This window comes from Pipistrellus kuhlii, unplaced genomic scaffold (assembly GCF_014108245.1).
Source record: "Pipistrellus kuhlii isolate mPipKuh1 unplaced genomic scaffold, mPipKuh1.p scaffold_m20_p_9, whole genome shotgun sequence".
NCBI lineage: Eukaryota > Metazoa > Chordata > Mammalia > Chiroptera > Vespertilionidae > Pipistrellus > Pipistrellus kuhlii.
Window position 1 is genome coordinate 58,081,203 of NW_023425595.1, and position 24,776 is coordinate 58,105,978.

At 38.9% G+C, this 24,776-nt stretch overlaps 1 protein-coding gene across 1 annotated transcript in view; it reads right to left on the reverse strand.

Annotated features, from left to right (window-relative positions):
- Positions 1 to 3,562: 3,562 nt before the first annotated feature.
- Positions 3,563 to 24,776, reverse strand: part of GUCY1A2 (guanylate cyclase 1 soluble subunit alpha 2) — a 244,959-nt gene continuing 223,745 nt past the window's right edge. The window contains exons 7-8 of the mRNA XM_036426867.2: positions 24,012 to 24,166; positions 3,563 to 4,858 (exon numbers count right to left, since the gene is read on the reverse strand). Coding sequence (XP_036282760.1) covers positions 4,651 to 4,858; positions 24,012 to 24,166 — 363 coding nt within the window. The 3' untranslated portion in view covers positions 3,563 to 4,650. The remainder of the gene's footprint in view (positions 4,859 to 24,011; positions 24,167 to 24,776) is intronic.

Sequence of the window (24,776 nt, forward strand, 5' to 3'; positions counted from 1 at the left end):
TATAAAAGTCTCTGAAATGATTCTTTTTGTATTGAAGATCTGCACTCTCATGTCCAGTTTAATATGGGATTTTGTTGTTGGTCTTGAGTAGGGGTGTCGAACTCAATCAGAGAAGGGGCCAAAATCTAAAATCCAGCCTAAATCGCGGGCCGAATGGTTTACTGAACAGTCATAAACTGTCATTGTGATGGAAACGCAGCGGAGTGCAGTGATGACAGCGCGGTGTGGGCCACATTGCAAGGCCTGGCGGGACGGATTTAGCCCGCGGGCCTTGTGTTTGACACATGTGGTCTTGAGCATCAGGTATTGCTGGCCGAGAGGCACCGGGTGCCACCCAAAGCTGTGCCTGGGTCATTCATTCCGAATGGACACTCAGTGGCCGTAGTGAGTGCTCAGCAGGTTGCATTCATAAGAAAAAGCAGGAGAGAAGCTCAGATGTCAGCATGCCCCAGACCCCTGGGGGTGGTTAGTTTCCTTCAGAAGTGCACTATTGCCTGGGCCTGTCGTGGTGTGAATCTTCCTCTCGGCCCGAAACGCCTCAGAAACTTTTTCTGTGGCCGCGTTAGGCTCAGAAGTACAGAGAAGTGTGTGATGGGACCAGGCGTGAGGGGCTGGGATGGTTTTCAGTGATGCGTGGAGTAAAAGAGGGTCTGGGCACGGACTATGTGTGAGACAATACAAGCTTTACTCTCTGCTCAGTGCCCTCAGCGCGTCAGGAACACCAAGGAGCCTTCATGAAATATATTTAATGATGGTAATAATCTTGTGCTCCTCTCTTGATACTTCACAACTTCAAGTACCCTATTTCAATTTGTAGCAGTATAATTCTGTACAAAACACAGAGCCTTGTGGTTTTCCAAATTCTCTGTGGCTTTGCCTTTTGTCTGGATCAGATTAATTTTGCTTTATGCTGGAACTCTTTGGAGGCATTTGCAAAATGAAACGCCTTCTGCACTTGTACATGAATGCTGCTGCTTAGGCTGTTGTGCTGTTTTGCTCTGTTCTTCTTGGAGAGGCACACACTTTTGCGTTTTCATAATAAAACACTACGTCCTTGACACCATTGTCACAGGAACAAGTGTGAGACCATGAGAGTCACATGTGAAGTGCCGACTGCATGAACCTGCTCTCCAGTCTCAGCCAGCGGCAGGTCACATCTCACGGGGCAACATCTAGTCAGGTGCTCAAAGGAAACCTCATCTAATTTAGCATATAAGAGAACTGATGAATATCCAGGCAGATTTAACAGTTGGGTCCTTCTTCACATCACACGACACTGCATTTCTCCAGGCTCTGAGTATTATTCTCTAATTATGGCTGATATTACCTATTGAGGGTCACAAAGCACGCACTGCACAGTGTGTTTGGGGTACCTGTGGAGGTTTCTCACTTTGTTAGGTAACAGATTTGTTTGCAAACAATGGCACCCTCTCCATCAAAGGGATACCATACTCTTGCTGATGAAAGCTTTGGCACTGATGGCTGGTCATAAAGTGACTTCTTCCAATGCACTGCTTGAAAGAACACTAAAGCAGGTGCCACATTATATTTGAAGCATCCCTTTTAAAGTGGGTTAAAGTGGGTTAAATCAATTTAATACGACTTGATTTCTGTGGGACATCCATGTAAATTACTTTTAGTCTGGAAATACCAACTACCATCCATTGTTACAGACACAATTCCTAACAGAATGCATGTGGAGTGTATTATGTAGAACAAAGTATGATGCTTTTTCCCAGCTTCTAAATTCTATGACTTCAGCTAGCTTGAACAGCCATTTTAAACAGCCCTGACAAACACACAGCAACAGTGTACAGGAACTATAATGATCAATTGTGCTAAATTGGCAAAATGGTAACAGATTAGACCATTGCTTGGGACGATAGCTTGAAAGATATATCTATAGATTATATTGTGTGAAAACTGTAGCTTACATTGTGTCTGTGACAGTTAATAGATTTTTGGCATTTTCTTCATTGTGACATTTGTGACAAAGTAAACAGCAACTTCTCTAAGTAAAATCATATACAATAAGAAAGAGTTTGTTATTCTCCTGACAAACTGAATGCATCTACAATATTGGTTTGGAGCCCTAGTTCCATTACCAGATAATAAACTGGATTTCCAGCGATGTTTTTAAAATATGCTTCTCACAGGTGATCATATCATGTTTCCCCGAAAATAAGACATCCTCCAAAAATAAGACCTAGTGCACGGAAAGATAAGACATCCCTTGAAAATAAAACCTAGCGCATCTTTGGGAGCAAAAATTAATATAAGACACTGTCTTATTTTCGGGGAAACATTGTAGTTTAGAGAGAATAGCCATATGTTTAGAAGAGTTGCTTATACAAACCTTTCCAAGAAGCAGGGAAATAGACTGGAGTCTTCATGGAATGCATTTTGGTTACTGCCAAATGGTTACATTCGGTTACTGCTACTGGTTACAGAATGCATTTTGCTTACTGCCAAAACATGCATTGATTTGCCTTATCATGATAAGCTCTAAATTACTGTGCAGAATAAGCATACATGGTTCACTGGGCTGGGTTCCCTCTGCATGTCCCTGTGCTGTGAGCAGCCCAACATACATAGCTAAGGAGTCCTGTCCTCGACAGGAGGACCAGTGTGCTCCCGTTCCCCAGCAAGGACCAAGGTTCCCCTGCCTGCTCTGGGCACTGACTGGACGGCTAGCCCCGTCCCCTCTGAAGGAAGTGCTGTTCATCTCCCAGTCCCCTGCAGAATTCTTTTGTGAGTGATCACTCCCAGGAGAGCACCCTGCCCTCAGCCTACACAGCCTCCCATAAACACCTGCGCCTTTCGCCCCAGGTGGTTGAGAACAGAGGCCTGGACTCAGGGAAGAGAAGGCCAGGCCAGGATTCAGAACGCGCTGGCCCAGGTCCTGTCCCACAGGAAGAGGGTTACCTGCATGTTATCATAAGCCCCAGGGCAAGGACAGAGCTCAACAAGTATGCAAGTGATCGCCTTATAACAAATACTTTGCATACTTATAAATGCTTTCTAGCGAACCACTAAGAGAACTTAAAAACACTAAAGCAGCCTCCTAGACTACATTGGACACTAGTTACTATGCTCCTTTGCTGAATTATGCCATAAGCAAATCATAATGCAGCCCAGGTCACTGACCAGAAGAAGAAACATATTGCTTTCAGTAGACACAAGCAACTAGTGAGTGTATGCATTGTAGTAAGAAAATGGACACTCTAAGGTTTTAAAGGAAAAAATACTTACAGCTCATTAACCTCAATAGGAACTTAGGTTTTATATCTGATCCAAAATAGAAAATCTCTGGACACACCATGCTCCTAATTTCTGGTGAGTCTGTAATAATATTTTCATGCAGAGCTAATTATTGGGAACTGGTCTTCATTTTAGCAGGTCCTGTGATGGAAGCCTATGGTAACTCTGGTGATTACAAAGTGAAAGGTTAGGCCTGCTTCACTGTTTTGAAGGTGATTCACGAATTTAGAAGCCAACTCAATCCAACTGAAGACGGATGTATTTTTAAATCTTAAAACCATTAAATACAGGTATTTCCCCCCCTGATTTTATTATACAGGAAGAAACAAAGTTGTTGGCAAAAATGTTCTCACTAAGGGCAGTATCTAGGAATTCACGCCTAAGAGTGGCCTTAGGAGTCACCATCATGAAGGGGGTGGGGGAGTATGAGCATGCCACTTAGTAGGTCGCTGTTTGTAGAGGGCAGTTCAGCTACAATAACTACCTGTGCCTGTGAATGCTAAGGTGAAAAGCGTTCAATGAAGAGATCATTTTATTTGGACTGATACTTGTTAGAAGATGGCAAAGAAGATCTTTCTTTAATCTTAGCTACTATTAGGAAATTCAATTTGCTCTGGGTTCCATGTTACATTAACTAAGTTTACGGGATATATTGGTATTTACTAAGCAGATGTACAATCCTTTCTCAGCATCTGAAATCCTTCGTTATATGTGTTCTCGGTCTAAGTACTAATGACTCTAGGTAAGTAAAACGATATTCAGTGAGTAGGTTAGTGTTACATTACATACCAACTATACAGTAACGGACTCAGAACATCTAATAATGCTGTGTGAAAGGTAATTATCTAGAAGATACATGTATAAAAATAGGCAATATCCCTAAAATAGTTTTGCCGAGTTACAGTTTTTCCTGCTGAAAAGCTGACCATGCTGCCATGATATATGTATGAAATGTCTATTCAGAAAAACAAAAAATTAGAAAAGATCCTTCACAGACCACCACACTAAATGTGGGAATATATACGAAAACTGGCTGTCAAAAGTGATACAAATATATAGGGGAAGATATCTGTATGTGTGACAAACAAGCAAACATGAACTCATTTATCGGTTAGTTTGGAAAGGAGACCCATACTTGTAATTAAAATATACGTGTGACCAAAAACACTCCCATGGACGGACACGTGTTGTTTACACCCCTCCCCACCACCCTGCAGTTTTTTTAATGGACAGTCATCACCCGCCTTTCCTAGGATTATTGCCTGACATCACAGAAATTCCGCTGCGTGTTCCCAACTAAGCAGAGAAAGAGAACCCCTCTCCACCCGCCCGCCGAGCCCCGGGTCCCGGGCTTGTGCTTTTGGAGGAGTCTTTGATCTGTGGCACGTCTCAGAGGCTGGTCTCCCGGAGGAACATGGTGCCGATGTTGTAGGAAACCTTTTTGATCCTCGACGAGGAGAGAGAAGGCTTTGGCGGCTTGGGGCCAGTCCTTACCTCCAGGAAATAGCAGATCCCGGGAATTTCCTTTGGAAAGTTGTCGGGGAGATCTTCCCGGGACCGAGGAATGAATGTGAAACTTTCTTCCCGTTTTAACAATCTAAGGAGAAAATATAGATAATGTGAATCGGATAAGCGAGGAAAATGTACATGCATGGGCAGACATGGGAAAGACTCAGGAATAACTGTGCTTCAATCAATAACTGTGCCCCTGCTAATGCCCCACTTCTTTGAATGGGTGTGGCCTTCACGGGATTCCTAACACTAGGGAATGTTATGTCTTAGGAAAGATCCCTTAAAGTTATCATAATAATAATAAACACAAAGCTGGTCCTGGTACTACTTGAAAATATCTGTTCAATTTTGATTTTTTCCCTCTAAACAAACTGAGGAAGCTGCATAATACACGTTTTTATTCAAACACAAAGGATTTACACTCTATGTTTTTAAAATCTGTCCAGATTCTATAGCACTCCTTTTATGTTTTGTAGACACTTGCTAAGCTTTCAATGTGTGTCCTGTGTCCTGACATGTAAACCAAACATATAACTTTGTAGAACAATATTCATGATTCCAGGTATCTCTGACATATGCTGATTCCTGGCAATATGCATATCTAACCTCACTAGCATATCTGTCCAACAGTTGACTTCTTCCCTTGCAGTCACACTTAGAGACTCTTTGCTAGTACCCGGACACTGCTTTTACTCTGTCCAGTTCCATGAAAGGTTCAGTTTGACATCATGCCTAAAGATCTGGCCCGGCGATTCCATTTAATTCACCAACTCTTAGGGGCTGCTTTTTATTGCCTGAGTAAAACCTTTTAGACATTTCAGAATATAATGGTAAGTAGAACACAGCCAAAGAAGCTCAAAGCTTTGTCAACAGAGATAGAAACAGGGAATAAAAGAAGCAGAAAATAATTACTGAACAAACACACAAAACCACAGTAACATAAAAGTCATATGAAAGAGAATGGGATAGATGCCCCAAGAAAAGTAGATAGTAAAGGTACTACAGTCTAGAAGAGAAAAAACATTTGTAGCAGAAGCCCACAAAGTCTTCCTAGGAGAGATATAGAACTTAAAGATGCAAAGACTTCCAACAAGTGCAGGTGGAGTACAACAGTTCAAAGGTTTAGGAGCAAGAAAATTAGGATCAGGATCAACACATTTCCAACCATTTGAAACCACCACAGAATAAGGTCAGAATGAGAGCTACAGCCAAAGCAGAAAGTTAAGACAAAGCTTTGAAATCCTAAACTAAAAGTTTAGACTTTATTTGGAAGACATAGTGGAGCCAAGCCCATCACCTTTATCCTGAAAACAATGCATCCTCCTACGACAGGTTAATGTTAACAAGTTATGCAATGGAAGAGGTGGGTTGAGGAAAGGAAGCACTGTGACAGAGAGAAGGCAATGTCAAAAGAGGCAGCAAGAGGGAAGGAGAACAAAGGATGTGTGAAATTGAAGAGCATTGCACAAGCAATGATAATCATTTATTCACTGGGGGGGGAAAAGAACACATAATCATTCCTTCTCAAACTTTCTTAATGGACAAAACATATTCTTTGAAAATAACAGTTGGTGGTACCTAGAATTCTTATAATATGAACATTTCTTATAATATTAATCACAGTATTTTGCTTTGTAAGTAATTTTTAAAAACAGTTCTATTTCACAATTTACTTAAAAATAGGATATGATGCCTAAGCCGGTTTGGCTCAGTGGTAGAGCGTCAGTCTACGGACTGAAAGGTTCCGGGTTTGATTCCGGTCAAGGGCATGTACATTGGTTGTGGGCATATCCTCGGTGGGGGGGTGCAGGATGCAGCTGGTTGATGTTTCTCTCTCATTGACGTTTCTAGATCTCTATCCCTCTCCCTTCCTTTCTGTAAAAAATCAATAAAATATATTTTTTTAAAAATAGGATATGATGATAATATTAACTTGGGATACAGGAAAATGAGGCTTACTCTAACATTTCAAAATTCTTTCAAATGCCTTATCTCATCACATCCACATAACATAGCTCTATGCCAAAACCAGGCATGCTCTTCTCAGATAAATAGATGGAGGGTGAAGATTGAGTCCAGAATAAATCACAGTGATTTGCTCATGGAAGTAATAAGATAGTGGTGACACTGGAACTGGAACCTGGATCTGTTAATTCCTAGTCAAGCTTAGCCTTACAGAAAATAAGACTACACTAAGATAGATTTCTACCACAAAATTAACCTGACCTTTATGAACACTGAAGGGCGATATCCAGCTTATTTCCAATAGGATGATCTGAATGAGTTGCCGGTGGGCTGTGTGGGAGGCCAGGGGAGGCATTTCACATAGCCTGCCTGGTGATGATAGGAGTCACGGTGCTGAATAAATGATCAAATGTGTGTGTGGGGATCAGGGGTTTAGACCCGGGTCACCACACAGCCTGTGATCCCCTCTGAAATGATAGAGTAAGCCCAAGTCCCTGGGCTGGCTTTCAAGCTCGGCCAAACAACCCATTTCTTCAGCAACTCAGGACTGATATGGAAGCTTACCTTCTTCATAAATCTAAATTAATCCCCAGCCGCAATCCCCAGCTGGTGGACAGACAAGGTGGGGAGTCTCAGCCACATGTTGAGTGTTTGGAAGCCACACAAATCCTAGTTTACCTGCCTGTCACCCTTCCTCCTCGCAACAGAGTTTTTCTACAAATTGATTTTCGAGATGAAAATTCACTGCTGCTTTGGGTCCATGAACGTCCCCCAAGCATGGGAGGGGAGCGGGGTGCCACGGAGGTGGGTGGGTCCGCTCCCTCACACTGCAGAAAGAAAGCTGCTCTGACTCACTGGGCTCTTGCGTGCCCATTTTCCTTTTTTCCCCAACAACCCATTTTTGCTGTTGTCTTTTGGTGGGATGGGGTGTGGTCCACTTGTTTATTTGATCTTCCTCTTTCACGTTAAAGGCACTCATCAATTGACTAACACACTTGAAAGTCTATTCAAGTGTGAGGCATTAAAATTTGCTTGCAAGTTTTATGGGTGGAAAGATTTTGTGGCATTAGGGGTTTCCCCTGACCACTTGTTAGTACATGCTGGAGGAGGGCTATATTTCTTTTCTGCCTTCACTATCAGCTTACTATTGTTTCAGAAGAGATTAGTGAAACATTCAGGTAGCCAATAGGCTGTGGTAAATTAGAAGTCTTTGTTGCTAATTATTCATCCGAATGCATCTTTTGCTAAGGAATGCTTTTGGACTCTATAATGGCATTAGATGCTATGTCTTTGAGCATTGGAGACTGATGACAGCTCTGAAGAAATTTAAAAGATAAAGATTCCTGCCGAAACCAGTTTGGTTCAGTGGATAGAGCATCGGTCTGCGGACTGAAAGGTCCTGGGTTCGATTCCGGTCAAGGGCATGTACCTTGGTTGCAGGCACATCCCCGGTAGGGGGTGTGCAGGAGGCAACTGATCGACGTTTCTCTCTCATCGATGTTTCTAGCTCTCAGTCCCTCTACTTTCATCTCTGTAAAAAATCAATAAAATATAAAAAAATAAAAAATAAATTCTAAAAAAAATAAAAATAAATAAAGATACCTGTGTTTTCTAAGTGTTCTGTTATTCCTCATTTTTTTTCTGTGCACCTTCTTCTTCCTACCTGAGGAGAGAACTAATCTGCTCTGTATCTCTGCTCTGTGTCTTCGCTGCTCCAGCACCTGATGCGGTTTGAAGATAAGCCCCATGAAATGATAGTTATGAGTCAGGGAGGCAGCATAAAACCCCATGAAATTCAGTGACTCATTCCCTGGAAATAAAACTGCCACCCAAATAAGAAAAAGAAGAATCGAGCTCAATGTGAAGTAAAAGAGAAGAAGGATCTCACCAAATGTTTATGCATTTTTAAGGTTACAAAACGTATGCACATTTTATTAATAAGTTGCAGATTTGGTGGCAGTTTTGTAAGATTGCCATTTGGTCGGTAAGTTTGAAAATTCAAGTTAACACATACGTTTTCAAAAAGAGGTACTTTCCCTAGATGCATCCTGAAAAGTGTAAGGCACTATGGTGACAGCCTGGCTGATTTCTTTCTGCAACCGTCCTGATATTAATGGCAAAGCATGTTTATCGTGGAGTCCACAGTCTGAATGCCTGGGACTTGCTGGAATGATCATTCTGGCCCTCGTTTCCCATTTCAGTGTCAAAACTAATGCTTCTTCAATTCTTGAATTTTGGAATGCTGAATAGCTAAAAATGATTTCACGCCACTGGTTTCGGTGGCTACTATCAATTTTGGCCTTAAGAGCCTCAAAGCTCCACTGAACAGACTAAATACCAAATAGATTTGAAATTTAAAACCCTCACTCAAAATTTTTACTTGTCAACAGCCAGAACTTAAAAAAGAGATGACAAATGAAAGATTACAAAAGACACCTATAATCAGCTCTTGTAAATTAAATAATGCCTCACATAATTTTCACTGCTTGAACCAAAATTCTTTCTTAAAAACAAGGTCATTATCATGCTGGTCTTTCTGCATAAAAGACAAAGGATGGAGTAAAGCCGAAACCAGTTTGGCTCAGTGGTAGAGCATCGGTCTGCAGACTGAAAGGTCCCAGGTTCGATTCCGGTCAAGGGCATGTACCTTGGTTGCGGGCACATCCCTGGTAGGGGGTGTGCAAGAGGCAGCTGGTCGATGTTTCTCTCTCATAGACGTTTCTAGTTCTCTATCCCTCTCTCCTCCTCTCTGTAAAAAAAATCAATAAAAGATATTAAAAAGAAAAAAAAAGGATGGAGTAAAAAAGATGGAAGGAAGCCCATTTATTTTTGGAAATGGATGGTCCTTCACTGATTTCAATATAAATAAATAAAATTAGGACCAGAGTCAGTTTTAGGAAATTCTGCGTTCTATAGTTTAGGTATTCCTGAACCAACAGCAGCAGAATTAGCTGAGAACACAGGGAGTTGTAATGACTCCAGTGCAAAGAAGGCAAATCAGTCTGAGGAAATATTTAGGGGCCAGAAAACAAAAGGCAAAATCTTTTCCTTTAAAAAAAACATTCTTCTTGAACAATGTTTACAGCACACACTCCTTATAAATTCCCTTGATAGGATGTTTCTCAAAAACACTAATTTTTGTGGAGAACACTATGGAAAGTTAGTAAATTGGGATGAGACAGGTGAAGAGGTTAGAGGGTAAACTAGGTAAATCTGGTCTCTTACATTTGAGGGTCACCCTTTCCAGCCTGAACAGGTGCCCTAATAGCAAATCAGCTAATGGCACTGATAAAGTCACCTAACATTTTGATCTAGTTTATTATCAACATTTTTTACAGCTCTAAAATTTATTGGGGTTTAGAATTTATTTTAGTTTTAGACTTGCAACTCTGAAAACATCTCAAGTAAGATCCCCAGAGAAAACACTGCTCTGTTGGCAATATCATAAAAACTGGTTATAGAGCAATTTTGATTCAGTAGTGGGTGACTAATGCATGGCAATCTTTAATCAGAGATGAAAATGATTCTAGAATGTAGCATTTAGAGCAGAATTTTCTCCAAGTGCACAGAGCATTACACACAAAAGAACAGTGAGAGGAACTGACTGATAAAATATTCAGTCACTGTCAAGGGTATCACTTAGTAAGTCATATATGTCTAACCATTGTGCTGTGCATCTGATACCAAGACTGAATGTAATTTACTACTTTTAAAATTAAAATTATATTTGCCAAAACCGGTTTGGCTCAATGGATAGAGCGTTGGCTTGGGGACTGAAGGGTCCCGGGTTCGATTCCGGTCAAGGGCATGTACCTTGGTTGCAGGCATATCCCCAGTAGGGGGTGTGCAAGAGGCAGCTGATCGATGACTCTCTCTCATCGATGTTTCTAACTATCTCTCTCCCTTCCTCTCTGTACAAAATCAGTAAAATATATTTTTAAAAAATAAAATAAAATAAAAATTATATTAAGTTCCAATTGAGACCACTTTCAATGCTCTAGTTGATAAATGACTTCTCCAACATTACTCTATTTTATTAGATAGTGAAATGAAATGTATTCTGTCTTGGCTGGGTGGCTCAGTTGGTTGGAGCATCATCCTATACACCACAAGGTTGCAGGTTCAATTCCTGCTCAGGACATATGCCTAGGTTGGAGTTTCAATCCCTGATAGAGGTGCATAAGGGAGGTAACCAATTGGTGTTTCTCTCTCTTTCTCTCTCCATAAAATAAATAAAAACATATTGTTGGGTGAGGATTTAAAAAAAAAAAAAGCATTCTCATAATGTAATTCATGACCTTTTCTTTGGATGGTACATTGCTTTGTTTTGAGGGAAATTGAAACATACTTCTTTACTTAACGTAACAATACAATAACAAATCCAATATACTATATGATATGTTGTCACCATAATTATATAAATGATTTAATTTATATCAATTATAATGATATAAACTTTTTCTAATTCCTTTAAAAAACAATACACATAAATGAGAAAAAGGAAGAAATTGAAATTGGTTTAGCAGTCTGATTACATGTTAACCCCAAAGCAAGAATTTTGAGAGAAAAAGATAAGTTCATGAGGAATTATTTTTTTAAAATGAGTAACAATAGAAAAATGGCTTTCCAGTTTCAAGGCTCAGCACTGACAACACAATAAGTAGAATGTATACATGTTTTTGCCCTGTCAGCCCAGTAATTATTTCCTTTTTGAATATATATTTTTATTGATGTCAGAGAGGAAGGAAGAGGGAGAGAGAGAATCATTGATTGACCAGCTGCCTCCTGCACGCTCCACAGTGGGGATGGAGCCCACACCCTGCCCTATCCAGGAATCGAACTGTGACCTCCTGGTCAATGCTCAACCACTGAGCCACACCCGTTGGGCTGTAATTACTTCTTTAAAGGTGTTCATACTTCATTGGTTTTCCTTCTATTTCCACTGCCACAGTTCTAGTTCTTGACCATACCTCAGGCCTGGCATAACACTGTCTCTTCCTCACAGTCCCGTTTCCTCTAATTTTCCTTATTCTGCTTCCTGTGGAACATCACCTCCGATTATGTTTTCCTCTCATCATGTTGTTTCCAGACTCGAAAACATTCAACGGGTCTCCAATAGCATGTAAGGCCCACTGTTATCTAAACTGGAAACAAATTCTCAATTTCACTGGATGTTATGACTGCGATAACCTTTTTGTGTTGTTAATCTTCACCCAAAGACATTTTTCCATTGATTTTTAGATGGAGGGGAAAGGAAGGGAAGGGAAGAGAAGAGAAGGGGAGGGGAGGGGAGAGAGGGGAGAGAAGGGAAGGGAAGGGAAGGAGAGGGGAGAGGAGGGGAGGAGAGAGATGGAGAGAGAGAGAAACATCAATGTGAGAGAAACACATCGATTGGTTGCTTTCCACACACACACCCTGACCAGGGCCAGGGATTGAGCCTGCAACCTAGGTAAGTGCCCTTCACTGGAATAGAATCCAGGAACCTTTGGTCAGCAGGTGGATACTCTATCCACTGAGCCAAACTGGTTAGAGCTGTAATAATATTTTAAATAAACTTTTTATTTTAAAATAATTTCATATTTACAGAAGCATTGCAAGGATACTATATACTGCTGAGTTCCCCTGAATTTTTAAGTTGGTTTTCCCTCATGTAAACCTTCTACATAATCTGGTATACTTGTCAAAACTAAATAAATTAATAAAATTATATTATTACTATGTAAATTACAGATTCTATTCAGATTTCATTGCTTTTCAAATTGATGTCCTTTTTTCTCCTCCAGGATTTAGGGTAAACTTTGTGTAAGTAGCCTAGACCCAATTGTTTTCTAACTCCTGGGAAACAGAAGATGAGATTACTCCTGTGACTTATTTAGGGTCATAAACTAATTAGTGGCAGAGCAGTAGTGTGAGCTACAGTCTCTTGATATCTTTTATTGGTCATTCATTCATTTAATTAGCCAGTGGCGATTTGCAATGTTTTCTGAATTATGGGCCACTTTGGAAATCTACTGAAAGCATCAGAGGAAACTTCTCTCCATGGAGTTCTTATGTGAGTAAGCACACAGCATGTCAAGAAACTCATGAACACGCTAAACCTAAGACTTCCTAAAATGCTACACAATACCCCAACACTTCAACAACACTAGTTTATCTCTCTTCTACCCTGGATTTGAAAATCAAATTTTACTTTAGTTGTTCCATAGCCAACAAATGTCTAAAAGTTACTTTTCTACTTGGCCTTTTTAGCTAAAATTTGAACATCTAAAAAATTCAGAAAATGTCTTTTATCATTTCTTGGTTGCAAAATAAACACTGGCCTCCAGCTTAGCAGAAATGGTGCCATTTTTAAAGGAGAAAGAGAAAGGAAAATGTGGGTGGGTTTTCCCTTTTGAGTTAGATTACCGTCAATGATCTTAGTAAATTTTCACTTTACAGGAATTTAGATAATATGGGGAATTTAGTTGAAGTTGGAATTATTTATAAACATACTTATGGCCAAGAAAGGAGCTATTTATAAAAGTAAAAATTCATTTTTTTGGTGTGTGCAATTAACAGATGTTTCCCATGTAAGATCTATTAATATGATTCAGATCAGTGCCTTTAAATTATGAAAACTAAGTTAGGTAATTAACTTTCTAGTATTACTGTCATGAAATAAAAAGAAAAAGCCTTCATACATAGCATGGAATGGGCCCTAATGCAGAACCAGAAATACCCTACATTCATTCTCTGGCCTAATCATACGGGTCAAACCTATGCCAAATAATCAACCAAACCATGAGGAAGGAAAAGTCACCATTGTCAGGCACTCTGTTTCATTTCCAATCTCTGAAATAATAAAATGCTATTAAATAAGTGCCAGTATTTCTTTATTTTTGCATTGATTCTGACAACTACTTTAAGTCTTGTAGAACTGAGCAAATGGGTATGTATGTACGTACAATTTTTACTATAAAAATAACTACAACATTGCATTCTGATCCTCAAATACTTCACCATTATGACCTAAAAGGTGTAAGTAAATACATGGAATGACTGAGGGGAGATATTTTAAAGATCAAAAAACTAGGCCAGATTTATGTTTTCAAATTAGGAAGGCTTATGATTTCCAATATTTAAAATTATATATTTTTTTCTGGGGGGAAATGGTATTTGATACAGCAGGGAGACAAAGAAAGAACAAAATAAAAATGTCTAAATGAGTTAAATATCTTATTCAATTTTGCTGGATGGGACTTTTATTGGCACAGTGAGAAAGATAATATTAATGTTGCTGTCTGTAATTGGAAAAATGAAAATATAACTTGAGGCACAGCTCAAGTTTTCCTTTTCAGAAAATTATTAAGTCATTTGTCTCTACTGATTATTTTTCTTTTGTAAAATATCATGTTTACTGTTTTGGTGCTTCTACAAACTATAAGAAGATCAATAAAGTCATGTAAAAGACCAATAGGACCACCTTTTAATCAGCCTAAATACTTTAAAAAAAAAAAATCAAGTCAAGTCACTAGTGCAGTTGAACATTTTGATTTTTTAAAAGACTAAAAACTAGAGGTGAACTACTAGACAGAAATTTCCAGAAGTTTATTGGATGTCTTTTTCCATATTAAGAATTTATAGGAAGAAGAGTATTTACAGTATAGTATCTCTACACTAATAAAAGAGAAAGATGCAAATTGATCATGTTTCCACGATGCCCACCAGCCAATCAGGAGTGAGTATGCAAATCACCCCAATAAAGATGGCGGGTTAATTTGCATATGCAGACACGAAGTAAAGACTGAAGGCTCCGCCTGAGCAAAAACTGAAGATTGAAGACTGAAAGCTCCGCTGCAGCCTAGGTCCTGGGTGCTGGCAGCCAGGGGAAGGAAGGCCTATTGCATAAATCTTCATGCAATGGGCCTCTAGTCTATATATATAAAAGCCTAATATGCTAAATGTCCAACCCATTGGTCAACCATTTGGTCAACGTTCGATCAGTCACTATGATGTGCACTGACAGGGGGCAGACACTCCAACCAATACGTTAGCTTGCTACTGGGGTCTAGCCTATTGGGACTGGGTGAGATGAGCCAGACATGCCTTGGAGTCCTCCTGGATCCTCCCCAGCTGGCTAGCCCCCATTAGCCTGGATCTGGAATGGGCAAGATGGCCCTGATCGCCAAGCAGGCCAAAGGACCCCCACCAGTGCACAAATTTGTGCACTGAGCCCCTAGTGTATAATAATTATATTGACAAAAGGGACAGAAGCAGATTTTCCAGCTATTTCTTTTAACTAGTATGAATAACTAACTTTTACGTGCAAAGAATATATTCACATTATTTCACCTTTGGATTCAGAGTTACAGATACTGATATGGTTAGAAATATGGAGACACCAGGCAAATATTTTTAGGAAGAACATACCTCCTCCTATTACCCCGAGTATGAAAAATAAAACCTGGCATTTTTATATATATTCAGAATAGGGAACAAAAATTAGCGGAAATTTGGTCCTGTCAAAAACTCCCAGACTTAGAAAATGTCCCTGGGTTCAAATAGCCCATTACCTTTATTGATACTTCTCTTTTACAGGACTAATACACTAAAAATATGATCTTGTTTTATTAGTCCAATAATTGTGTCATGGCTGGTTTGCCAATGATAACCTTTTTGGCAATTATACATGAAGTAGGCAGATGACATGGTTGGATCAAATGTCTCCATGGAGGTTTTGAAAGGATTGAATGTCCTGCAAGCAGATGAACAGAATCTCCCTTGCTCTGATCCCGCTTGCTCCTTACTGCTCTCTCTTTTTGAAAAAATAAAAATTGTTATTGGTTTTAGAGAGGACGGCAGAGAAAGAGAAAGATAGAATCATCAATGATGTGAGACAATCATTGATTGTCTGCCTACTGGGGATTGAGCCCACAACCTGGGCATGTGCCCTTGACTGGAATTGAACCTGGGACTCTTCAGTTCACAGGTTGATGCTCTATTTCACCGAGCCAAACCAGCTAGGACCTTACTGCTCCCTTCACTGTTCTCTCACAGAGGAAACCCTCACAACCTGGCAAATTATATTCAAAATTATTGTTCCTTTCCATTATTTATGGACCCCCAAAGTCAGTTTGGCAATGAATAAGAACTCAGGCTCTAGTAGAGTAAGGCAGCTATGAATTTAAATTCTGACTCACACCCTTATTTAACTGTGTGTTATTGGTGACTTATTTAACCCTCCTAAGTCTCAGTTTCTCCTCTGAAAAATAAAGACAGCAACAGTCTTTAATAAGCAGATTGGCGGTGAAGATTACTGTATATTTTTCCATGTATAAGATGCCTCCCGCTTTTCCGACCCCAAATTAATAAATCAATATATTAAATTTTGCTGGTTTTCTTTTTAAGGCCTTCTTCTTTTTTGCCCTCTTAAGGAGTTTTTCTTCTGTTTTCTCCACAGTCTGATCAGATACTCAGAGAGAGGAGGACCAAATTGTCTCTCTGCAGCTCTATTTCCATGCTCTTTTGCATAGGCAATTACATTAGTTTGAAGTTTGCAGAGTAAGAGATTCACTTACTGGTATTTGTCTTTTTGTTTTTTGACATCTTTATGGACTCAGAACACTCTGGTCCTTGTTGCATTTGCACACTCCCCACCTCCACCTCCAATTACGACATCAGCTGACGTCAACAACAATAAAGCTGTGACTGAAGGAAGCATGTTGGACAAGGTATGGGCAGCTATGCACCCACGCAGCTGACTCCTGTGAATAAGATGCCCCTTCATTTTCAGTCTAAGGATTTTATAGAAAAAAATAGCATCTTATACATGGAAGAATATGGTAAATGTAATGAGGAGAAATTGCTTAGAGAAAACAAGTAATTCACTAAACGTTTGCTATTGCTATCATGACATTTTAGAGGTAAAAGATATGTGAGAGATCATCTTGGTCTTCCTCATTGTAGATATGAGGAGACCAAGCTCAGAAACATTAACTGGTTTGCCAAAAATTTCACAGCAAGTAAATATCTGAGTTAAGATGAGATTCAGTTCTCCTGATTCCTAAACTAGGAATTTATATACCAAACTCAAGCACAAACAATGCTGTTTTGGAACTTTAAGCTTGGTTCTTATTGTCTAAAGATAGCTATAAGCTAACTACCGTATTACAACTTCTTGTATGCCCCGTGTTCTTAAAGATTATATGGGAGTAGCTACATCTGAGAGCAGATTGCAAAGTGAGGATACTGCAGTCAGCTTTGTAAAAATTCCATGTTTTTCAGGACTGCTCCTAAATCTCTTCCTCAAGCCAAGGACTTCACAGCTTTTAAAAATATATATATTCTTTTTATTGATTTCAGAGAGAAGGGAGAGGGAAGTAATGAATAAGAACTCAGGCTCTAGTAGAGTAAGGCAGCTATGAATTTGAATTCTGTGATAGAAACATCAGTGATGAGAGAATCACAGATTGGCTGCCTTCTACAGCCCACACTGGGGATTGAACCCACAACCCTGGCATGTGCCCTGAACAGGAATCTAACTGTGACCTCTGGGTTCACTGGCTGACGCTCAACCACTGAGCTACATTGGTAGGCTGCCGGAAACAAATCAGTTTAACTAAAAGAGATGTTGACAGGAAGCCAGGAAGGCTGGTCAACAACCTTAATTGCTCTGACCACTCACCCCTTAGTTGAGACATTGTTAGTTGAAGAAGCCTTCACCTTGTTTGTCCCATGTAAGATTCTGTTATTTCCTGCCTAAAATGTTTTCCCCAAAGCCTCAATAAAGGGGATGGCAGGGCCAGAGCAGGAGTAGTTCTCCCACTAGAGTTGGACTACCGCCTAGCCCCCTATATTGTCAAATTGAATTTCTTTTTTTTTTTCATTTTTTTCATTTTTGTGCGAACCTTCTCCAGAACTCCAACCCTGAATTGGAACCCTTTCCACTCGGGACATGAAAGAGATTCCTACAGTAGGCTCTACTGCTTCTTATTTTTTTAAAAAAAATATTTTATTGATTTTTTACAGAGAGGAAGGGAGAGAGATAGAGCTAGAAACGTCGATGAGAGAGAAACATAGACCAGCTGCCTCCTGCACACCCCCCACTGGGGATGTGCCCGCAATCAATGCACCTGCCCCTGACCGGAATCGAACCTGAGACTTTCCAGTCTGCAGACCGACGCTCTACTGCTGAGCCAAACCGGTTTCGGCTTTACTGCTTCTTAAATATAGAAATGTAATTTAGTCATTGATATAGACTAATGTTTGTATCCTCTCAAAACTCATCCATTGGAAACCCTACCCTCAGATGTTATGGTACTAGAAGGTGGGGCGTTTGGGTGCAAGTTACAATTAGAGAAAGCCATGAGGGTGGGGCACTCATGAATGGAATCAGTGCTCTTTTATAAGAGTCATTAGAGAGCTTGCTTCTTCTCCTTCTCTCCTCTGAGTGAGGATACAAGAGAAGTCAATGCTCTGCAAGCCATAGAGGGCTCCCCTGACTCTGCTGGCACCATGACCTCCAATTTCCAGCCTCCACAACTGTAAGAAAAGATTTCTGTGGTTCGTACTTTGTCAGAGCAGCATGAAATGACCAGGACAGTCCTGCAGCAGGTATCCCTTTTCAGGAGTCTACACCTTTGGTTCCCCCCCAAAAATCCTCTAGAAACCAAAGCATTCATCTTGCAAAAGTTCTTTTCTTTCTCAGATTTTTTTTCTTTTCACCTAATTGATACCTTAAAAAATATGTTAAATTCACAAGCTTTTCTCATTTTATAGTTGATCTACTTCTGTACTCTTCAGAATGCCTATTTTTTCATTCACTGTGGAAAACCCATCTTCTGTAGAAACCCAATTGCCTCTAACCACTGCAATACCCTGTTTCCCCGAAAATAAGACAGTGTCTTATATTAATTTTTTCTCCCAAAGTTGCGCTAGTTATTTTCAGGGGATGTCTTACCTTTCCATGCGCTAAGTCTTATTTTCGGAGGATGTCTTATTTTCGGGGAAACATGGGTATAAACAGCTCGCCCTGGCAGAGGATTAGTTAGCAGTGGAGCAGGATAGGGGAGTGGCTAAGTGTAAAGTGTAAGTAGGGTTGTACCACCACTCCAGGCAGATCTTACCCCTCAGATTTCCCCCTTGTTGTAAGCAGAATAAAATCCCTGGTACCTGTTAGCGAAGATGAATTAGGTTGCTAAGCAACTGACTTTAAAAGAGGGAAATTATTCTGGATTATCCAATGGAGCCAATATAATCGCAGGGAATTTAAAAGCAGCTAAGAAGGAAAAAGGGTCAGAAAAAGAGATGTGAGCAGTGTCAGAGAAATGCTTTACTATTGGCTTTATTTTTTTCTTTCTTTTTAAATTTAATTTGTTGGGGTGACATTGATTAGTAAAATTATGTAGGTTTCAGGTGCACAGAAAGAAAACTGTGAAAGAGGGATGCTTGTGGCCTCTAAAATCTGGAAGAGGCAAGGAAACAGGTTAAAGAATGCAGCCCTGCTGAAACCGGTTTGGCTCAGTGAATAGAGCATCAGCCTGCGGACTGAAGGGCCCTGGGTTTGATTCCAGTCAAGGGCATGTAACTTAGTTGTGGGCATATCCCCAGTAAGGGGTGTGCAAGAGGCAGCTGATTGATGATTCTCTCTCATCGATGTTTCTAACTATCCCTCTCTCTTCCTCTCTATAAAAAAATCAATAAAATATATTAAAAACAAAACAAAACAAAACAAACAAACCAAAAACCAAAAACCAAAAACCAAAAAAGAATGCAGCCCTGCTGGGCACAGGGGCACCTGTATCAACTGCCACCAAAAAAAAACAAAAAAAAAACAGCAAGATAATAAATTTGTGTCATTTAAGTCATAATGTTTATGTTAACCTAATTAACATATATGCAATCATGTACTGCTACTTAAATTTGAGTATTTGCCAAGAAAACAGTTTATATCACAGAATTATGACTTAGTCATCACTAAGATGCCTCAGCTAATAAAAACTTGTAGCAATAAGGCGATTACTAGCTGGGTACTGAGTCATAGCTCAAAATGTCTTTGCCCAAATTACCAAACCCACACCTTTGGGATTGCCAGATGAGGTCTGGAACGCACTGTTACACATAATTCTACGTGGCTGAGCTCATTAAATATGAGACTCAAGTGCAGGAATAAGATAGAAAAGAACAGGCTGATGCAATAAATGGATGTCCACTGTGTTCCAAGTACTAGGAGATTTATAAACATCATGTTTACTACTAAATTAAGTTGTTAAATTTCACAAGCACTAAGTTTTAAAGCCTGGATTCCAACCGAGGCACTCTGCTTCTGGAGCTTGTGTACTTATCCAATACCTCATCCTTCTCCATTGCACACCCTCTGATGTGGTGAGCTGTTTATAATGCAGTGGTCAGAAGGCAAGTTGGCTTTAACAGAAGGGGCCTTCCACAGTGAATGAAAAATAGGCATTCTGAAGAGTTCAGAAATAGATCAACTATACAACGAGAGAAGCAAAAATCTTTTAAGTGTAAGGAAAATTTCATATCATAGTAATTAAAGATTCTTTCTACATTTTTTAGCTTGTGATAACAAGGAAATGCAAGTAATGATTTGCTCAGGCAAATCATTTGATTATTCATGCCATTTCCAAATTTCTGAAACTCTCCTTAAGATAAGCAATTATTTCATTTCACAGATCAGTAGCTTGATGCTAAAAGACAATTGTTCGTAATGTGTGCATTATTTTTAAGTTTGGATGAGTGGAAACATCACATTATTGAACAGAAATGAAAACATCAAACGTGGAAAATTCAAAAGTCATTAAATATTTCTTTTTGTCCAGCAATAAAGTGCTCTAGGTGAAGAGGAACTGGTCCTTGTTCATTACTGGAAAAATGAAGGCCATTCATATAAAAGTTATGGCTCTGATTTTAAAATCTTCATTTCTTATATCCAAATTAATTTTGAAATAAACAACAGCTCATCATTTCAATTTTAATGATCTATAAGAAACTCAATTATTGATATCATCTGAAAGTAAAGTAGCAAACTTATATAATAACAGGTAAGTAATGTTCATGGGAACACACTTTTGAATAATTAAAAAAATTTAAAAACCTTGTCCTCATTAATAGAGGAATAGATGAGTAAAATTAAAATATGGTGTAGTCTTACTCTGAAATAGTATAGTAATTAAAATGTTGAGCTACAGGAACATGTCTCCATATGGATAAATAAAAAAATATGAAATGTAAAAAAGGTAGAGAAAGGTTCATACAGTGACATATAACTTACACAAATTAAAACAGGAAAAATAAAATTTTATTGTCTATGTATATATATGAGAAAGGTCTTTGAAACACACCAAATTTACTAGGGTATTTGTCACAATGAAATGGAGGAAAATCCAAAGGAAATGTTTTATTTATTTTTATTAAATAATAACTAGAGCAAATATAATAAAGTATTAAACCAACTACTTAAATATTTTGGGCAAAATGTATTTGAAATAAATTATTCAGAAAATTATTTCAATTTATCATAATAACCAAATAATTCACTCTCTCAAAATTTAAGATAATCAGATAGTCTTACTAAAAAGGAATTCAGTATAAACCTCTCTGAAGATTTCAAAATGACAAGACTATACTGGATGTTCTACAAATTTAATTCAGGAAATAAAACTAAGTGTTAAGCTCACGAGAGCTTGAAATTTCCAGTTTTATTTCACAAATTCTTATCTGCACTTAAGAAAGTGCAATTCTGTCTCCTGATAGAGAGTCTCCCTCAGGAGTCAATCGTGGCACTTCACTGTGAGCTTCCTGGAGTAGGTTCATAAACCACCTGTGCCATGTGGAACCCAACAATTTTACAGCTGAACTATACAGACTTGGATAGATGGAAGAAACAGAAAATACTTAAGCATAAAAAGATCCAGAATATGAAAACACAATTACTAAAATCACATACTGGTAGCCATATTTAATTTGCTAGAAACTTAATCAGGAGCCAGCATGTTTTTAATGGCATCACAGATAAAAGTGGATGTTCAAAGCCATTGAATCCAACCACTCTTCTGAAACACAGCAAGACAAGTTGAAAGCAAGTGTTGGGTCTTGAAGATCTCAATAATCAAGGAAATGGGGAAATGGTTATTCCTCTCAATCGCTAGATTACTACTCCTCCCCACCTCCTAATCTGTTCTTCTTTCTGTAACATTATTGATCTTTTTAAAGAACAAATCTGGTCAAACCACTCCTTTGCTTAAAACTCTTCATTATGCTAAGTGAAATAAGCCAGCCAGAGAAAGACAAGTACCATATGATTCCACTCATATGTGGAATCTAATGAACAAAACTAACTACCAAGCAAAATAGAGACAGACTCATAGATAGAGAGCAGGCAGACAGCTCTGGTGTGTCTGTGGAGGAAGAAGGGGTCCAGGGGAGGGGAGAGTATTGGGAGGGTGTGGAGGGATTGAGCAAATAAGAAAAAAAGAGAAGTCATGGACCTGGACAACAGTATGGTGAATGCAAGGTGGAAGTGAAGGAGGGAATAGTGCGGATAAATAGTGATGGAAAAAACAAAAGAAATAAATAAGTAAATAAGAAGTCACTTTGGAGCAAAACAAAACAAAACAAAACAAAACAAAAACTAAAACAACAACAACAATAAAAACCTACAAAAACTCTCCAATGTCTGCTGCTGCTCTAAGGGTTAGGTTGAAACCCTTTAAGTTGACTTACCAGCTTTCTCTCTTTCTCCTCATTTTAGTCCACTCCTTCCGTACTTTAATATTCTAATCAGGGCTTCTTGATCTCCAATAGAATTATTTAACTAATTGTTTACTTGGGCACATCCAACATTAGTCCATGGTCTCCTTCTCAAGGGCAGAGATCAAACTTATGAGGTTCACTATTATAACATTAGTGCCTACCGTAGTGCTTGGAATATAGTATTTGTTAAAATAAGAAAAGGAGGAAAGAACACAGGGAAGAGCAAGGAAAAGGGCTGAGGATAGACTACATGTAAAAATTGGTTCATAAATCATTAGGAAGAATTACATGATTTGGTACCAGTCAGATCAACTATCCCTACATGGCATCTCAATGTGTCTATCTTTGTTTCCATTGTTGTTTTTAAGTTATGATCAAATTTTGTTACCTATATATTCAGATTTTCTGCTTGAAGTTTTGTGTTGTTTGTTTTTTTGTTTGTTTGTCTCATTTTGTTTTTCTGTAGCCATGTTAATATCAAGTATCAATGATCACCTTGGCCGTGTGGTTCAGTTGGTTGGGCTTTGTCCCAACGTTGCAGGTTTGATTCCTGATCAGGGCACATGCCCAGGTTGTGGACTTGATCCCAGTAGGTGGGGTGGGGAATGGAGGTGCAGGAGACAACTAATCTGTGTTTCTCTCTCTCCCTCGCCCTTCCTCTCTTTTTAAAAAAATCAATACAAATATATATATATTTTAAAGGCAATGATCACTATACCTGCTTTACAGTTTTACAATAATTTCTAAGTTACCCAAATCATGGCACTATTTAAACAGCTTGCACACAAAGCCTAGCAGGAAATGAAAGTCTAACAGGGATGAGATAGTCATATTCCTTTGTTATTCTAGAGAAGTCCATCTTATTAATGCATTCACTCATTAGTTCAATAAATGTTCATAGAGTGCTTCGATGTGCTAAACGTTGGTAAATTCCGGTGTATAATGATGAGACAAACAGACGTGGCCACTGCCCATATGGAACTTACTACGTAGTGGCTAAGATGACATCTACCAGGCACAAAATGAGGATGAATGCAGCTGTCAAAAAGTGTAGAATTGTGAAATAGGACCTTTATGAGAAATAGAGTCTGAAGTTTTGCTCTTTATCCAGTATATAGTGCACTGGAGAGAGTCCTTGCTTCTATTCATATTCAAAAGAAAAACAGACAAGCCACCTTCTCTATCATACTCCTTTAATTTTCATAAACATTAAGGAGCATTTTGAAAATATTAGAATTTCTAGTGTAACTTCCCCCTTTAACCTTAATCCTTAACCTTTGCTCTCATGTCTTTTAAGCAAGTGTACCTCAGAAGAACAGAGACGGTGGGAAATGACAAATGTATTTACCTCTCACTCAGGTGAAGTTTCCCATGAACTCTCTCAGGATGCAAAGAAAAGTTGGAGTCACTGGGCAGATATACTGATATTATCTTGGATAATGACAGAACCAATAGTCTTACAAATGACAGGATGTGAGCCCAAGGCAGTGTCAAAGACCAGGGGAGGAAACCAGAACACTTACTGGTAAGTGGTGGGGCTGACATTGATGCGCCGAGGGTGACTTCCCGATTCGAATTTGCTTGCCAGAGTGACGTTATTTCCAAACAGGCAATATCGTGGCATTCTCACCCCAACAACTCCAGCCAGCACAGAGCCTGAATGAATGCCTATCCTCATCTAAAAACGAAAAAGAAAAAGGACATATTATGTTTTTATTTGGTATGAATTATTTTAATGAGAAATACTGCTAATTGTGCATTCAGTTAAACAATGAACTTCTTAAAGGCCTTGGTTGTTATTATGAGCCCAATATCTGGATAAACATGGATGCTGTGAAATAAATGAATAAGTTGACTTAATAAAACCTATTTAATTTGCTACATAAATCCAGTTATGTTACAAGTTAAATCAGGTTTCATTGGTACATTAAATGCTCTTTACATGAAAAATGTATTATTCTCCTTCCAGTTATTTATTCTCACATAAAACCCTATTTCCCCTTCATAGCCTTAAACATGATTATAAATTAAATATTTATATTTCTGTTTATTCTATTTCAATGTTGGATTTTTCCCATGAGAGAAGAATCCATATGTATTGCCTTATTGCTGAATATTCAACACTTAGTTCTGTACCAAGAGCAAAGTAGACACTTAATAGTAAGTGGTGAAAGTTGAATAAATTGCCTAAATTCCCCAACATTGTATTAAAATGGGGTTATAGAGCATTCAACTCTGAAGTCTGTCAATAAGAGTTAACTAAAACCCTAAAGAGTAAAATAAGTGTT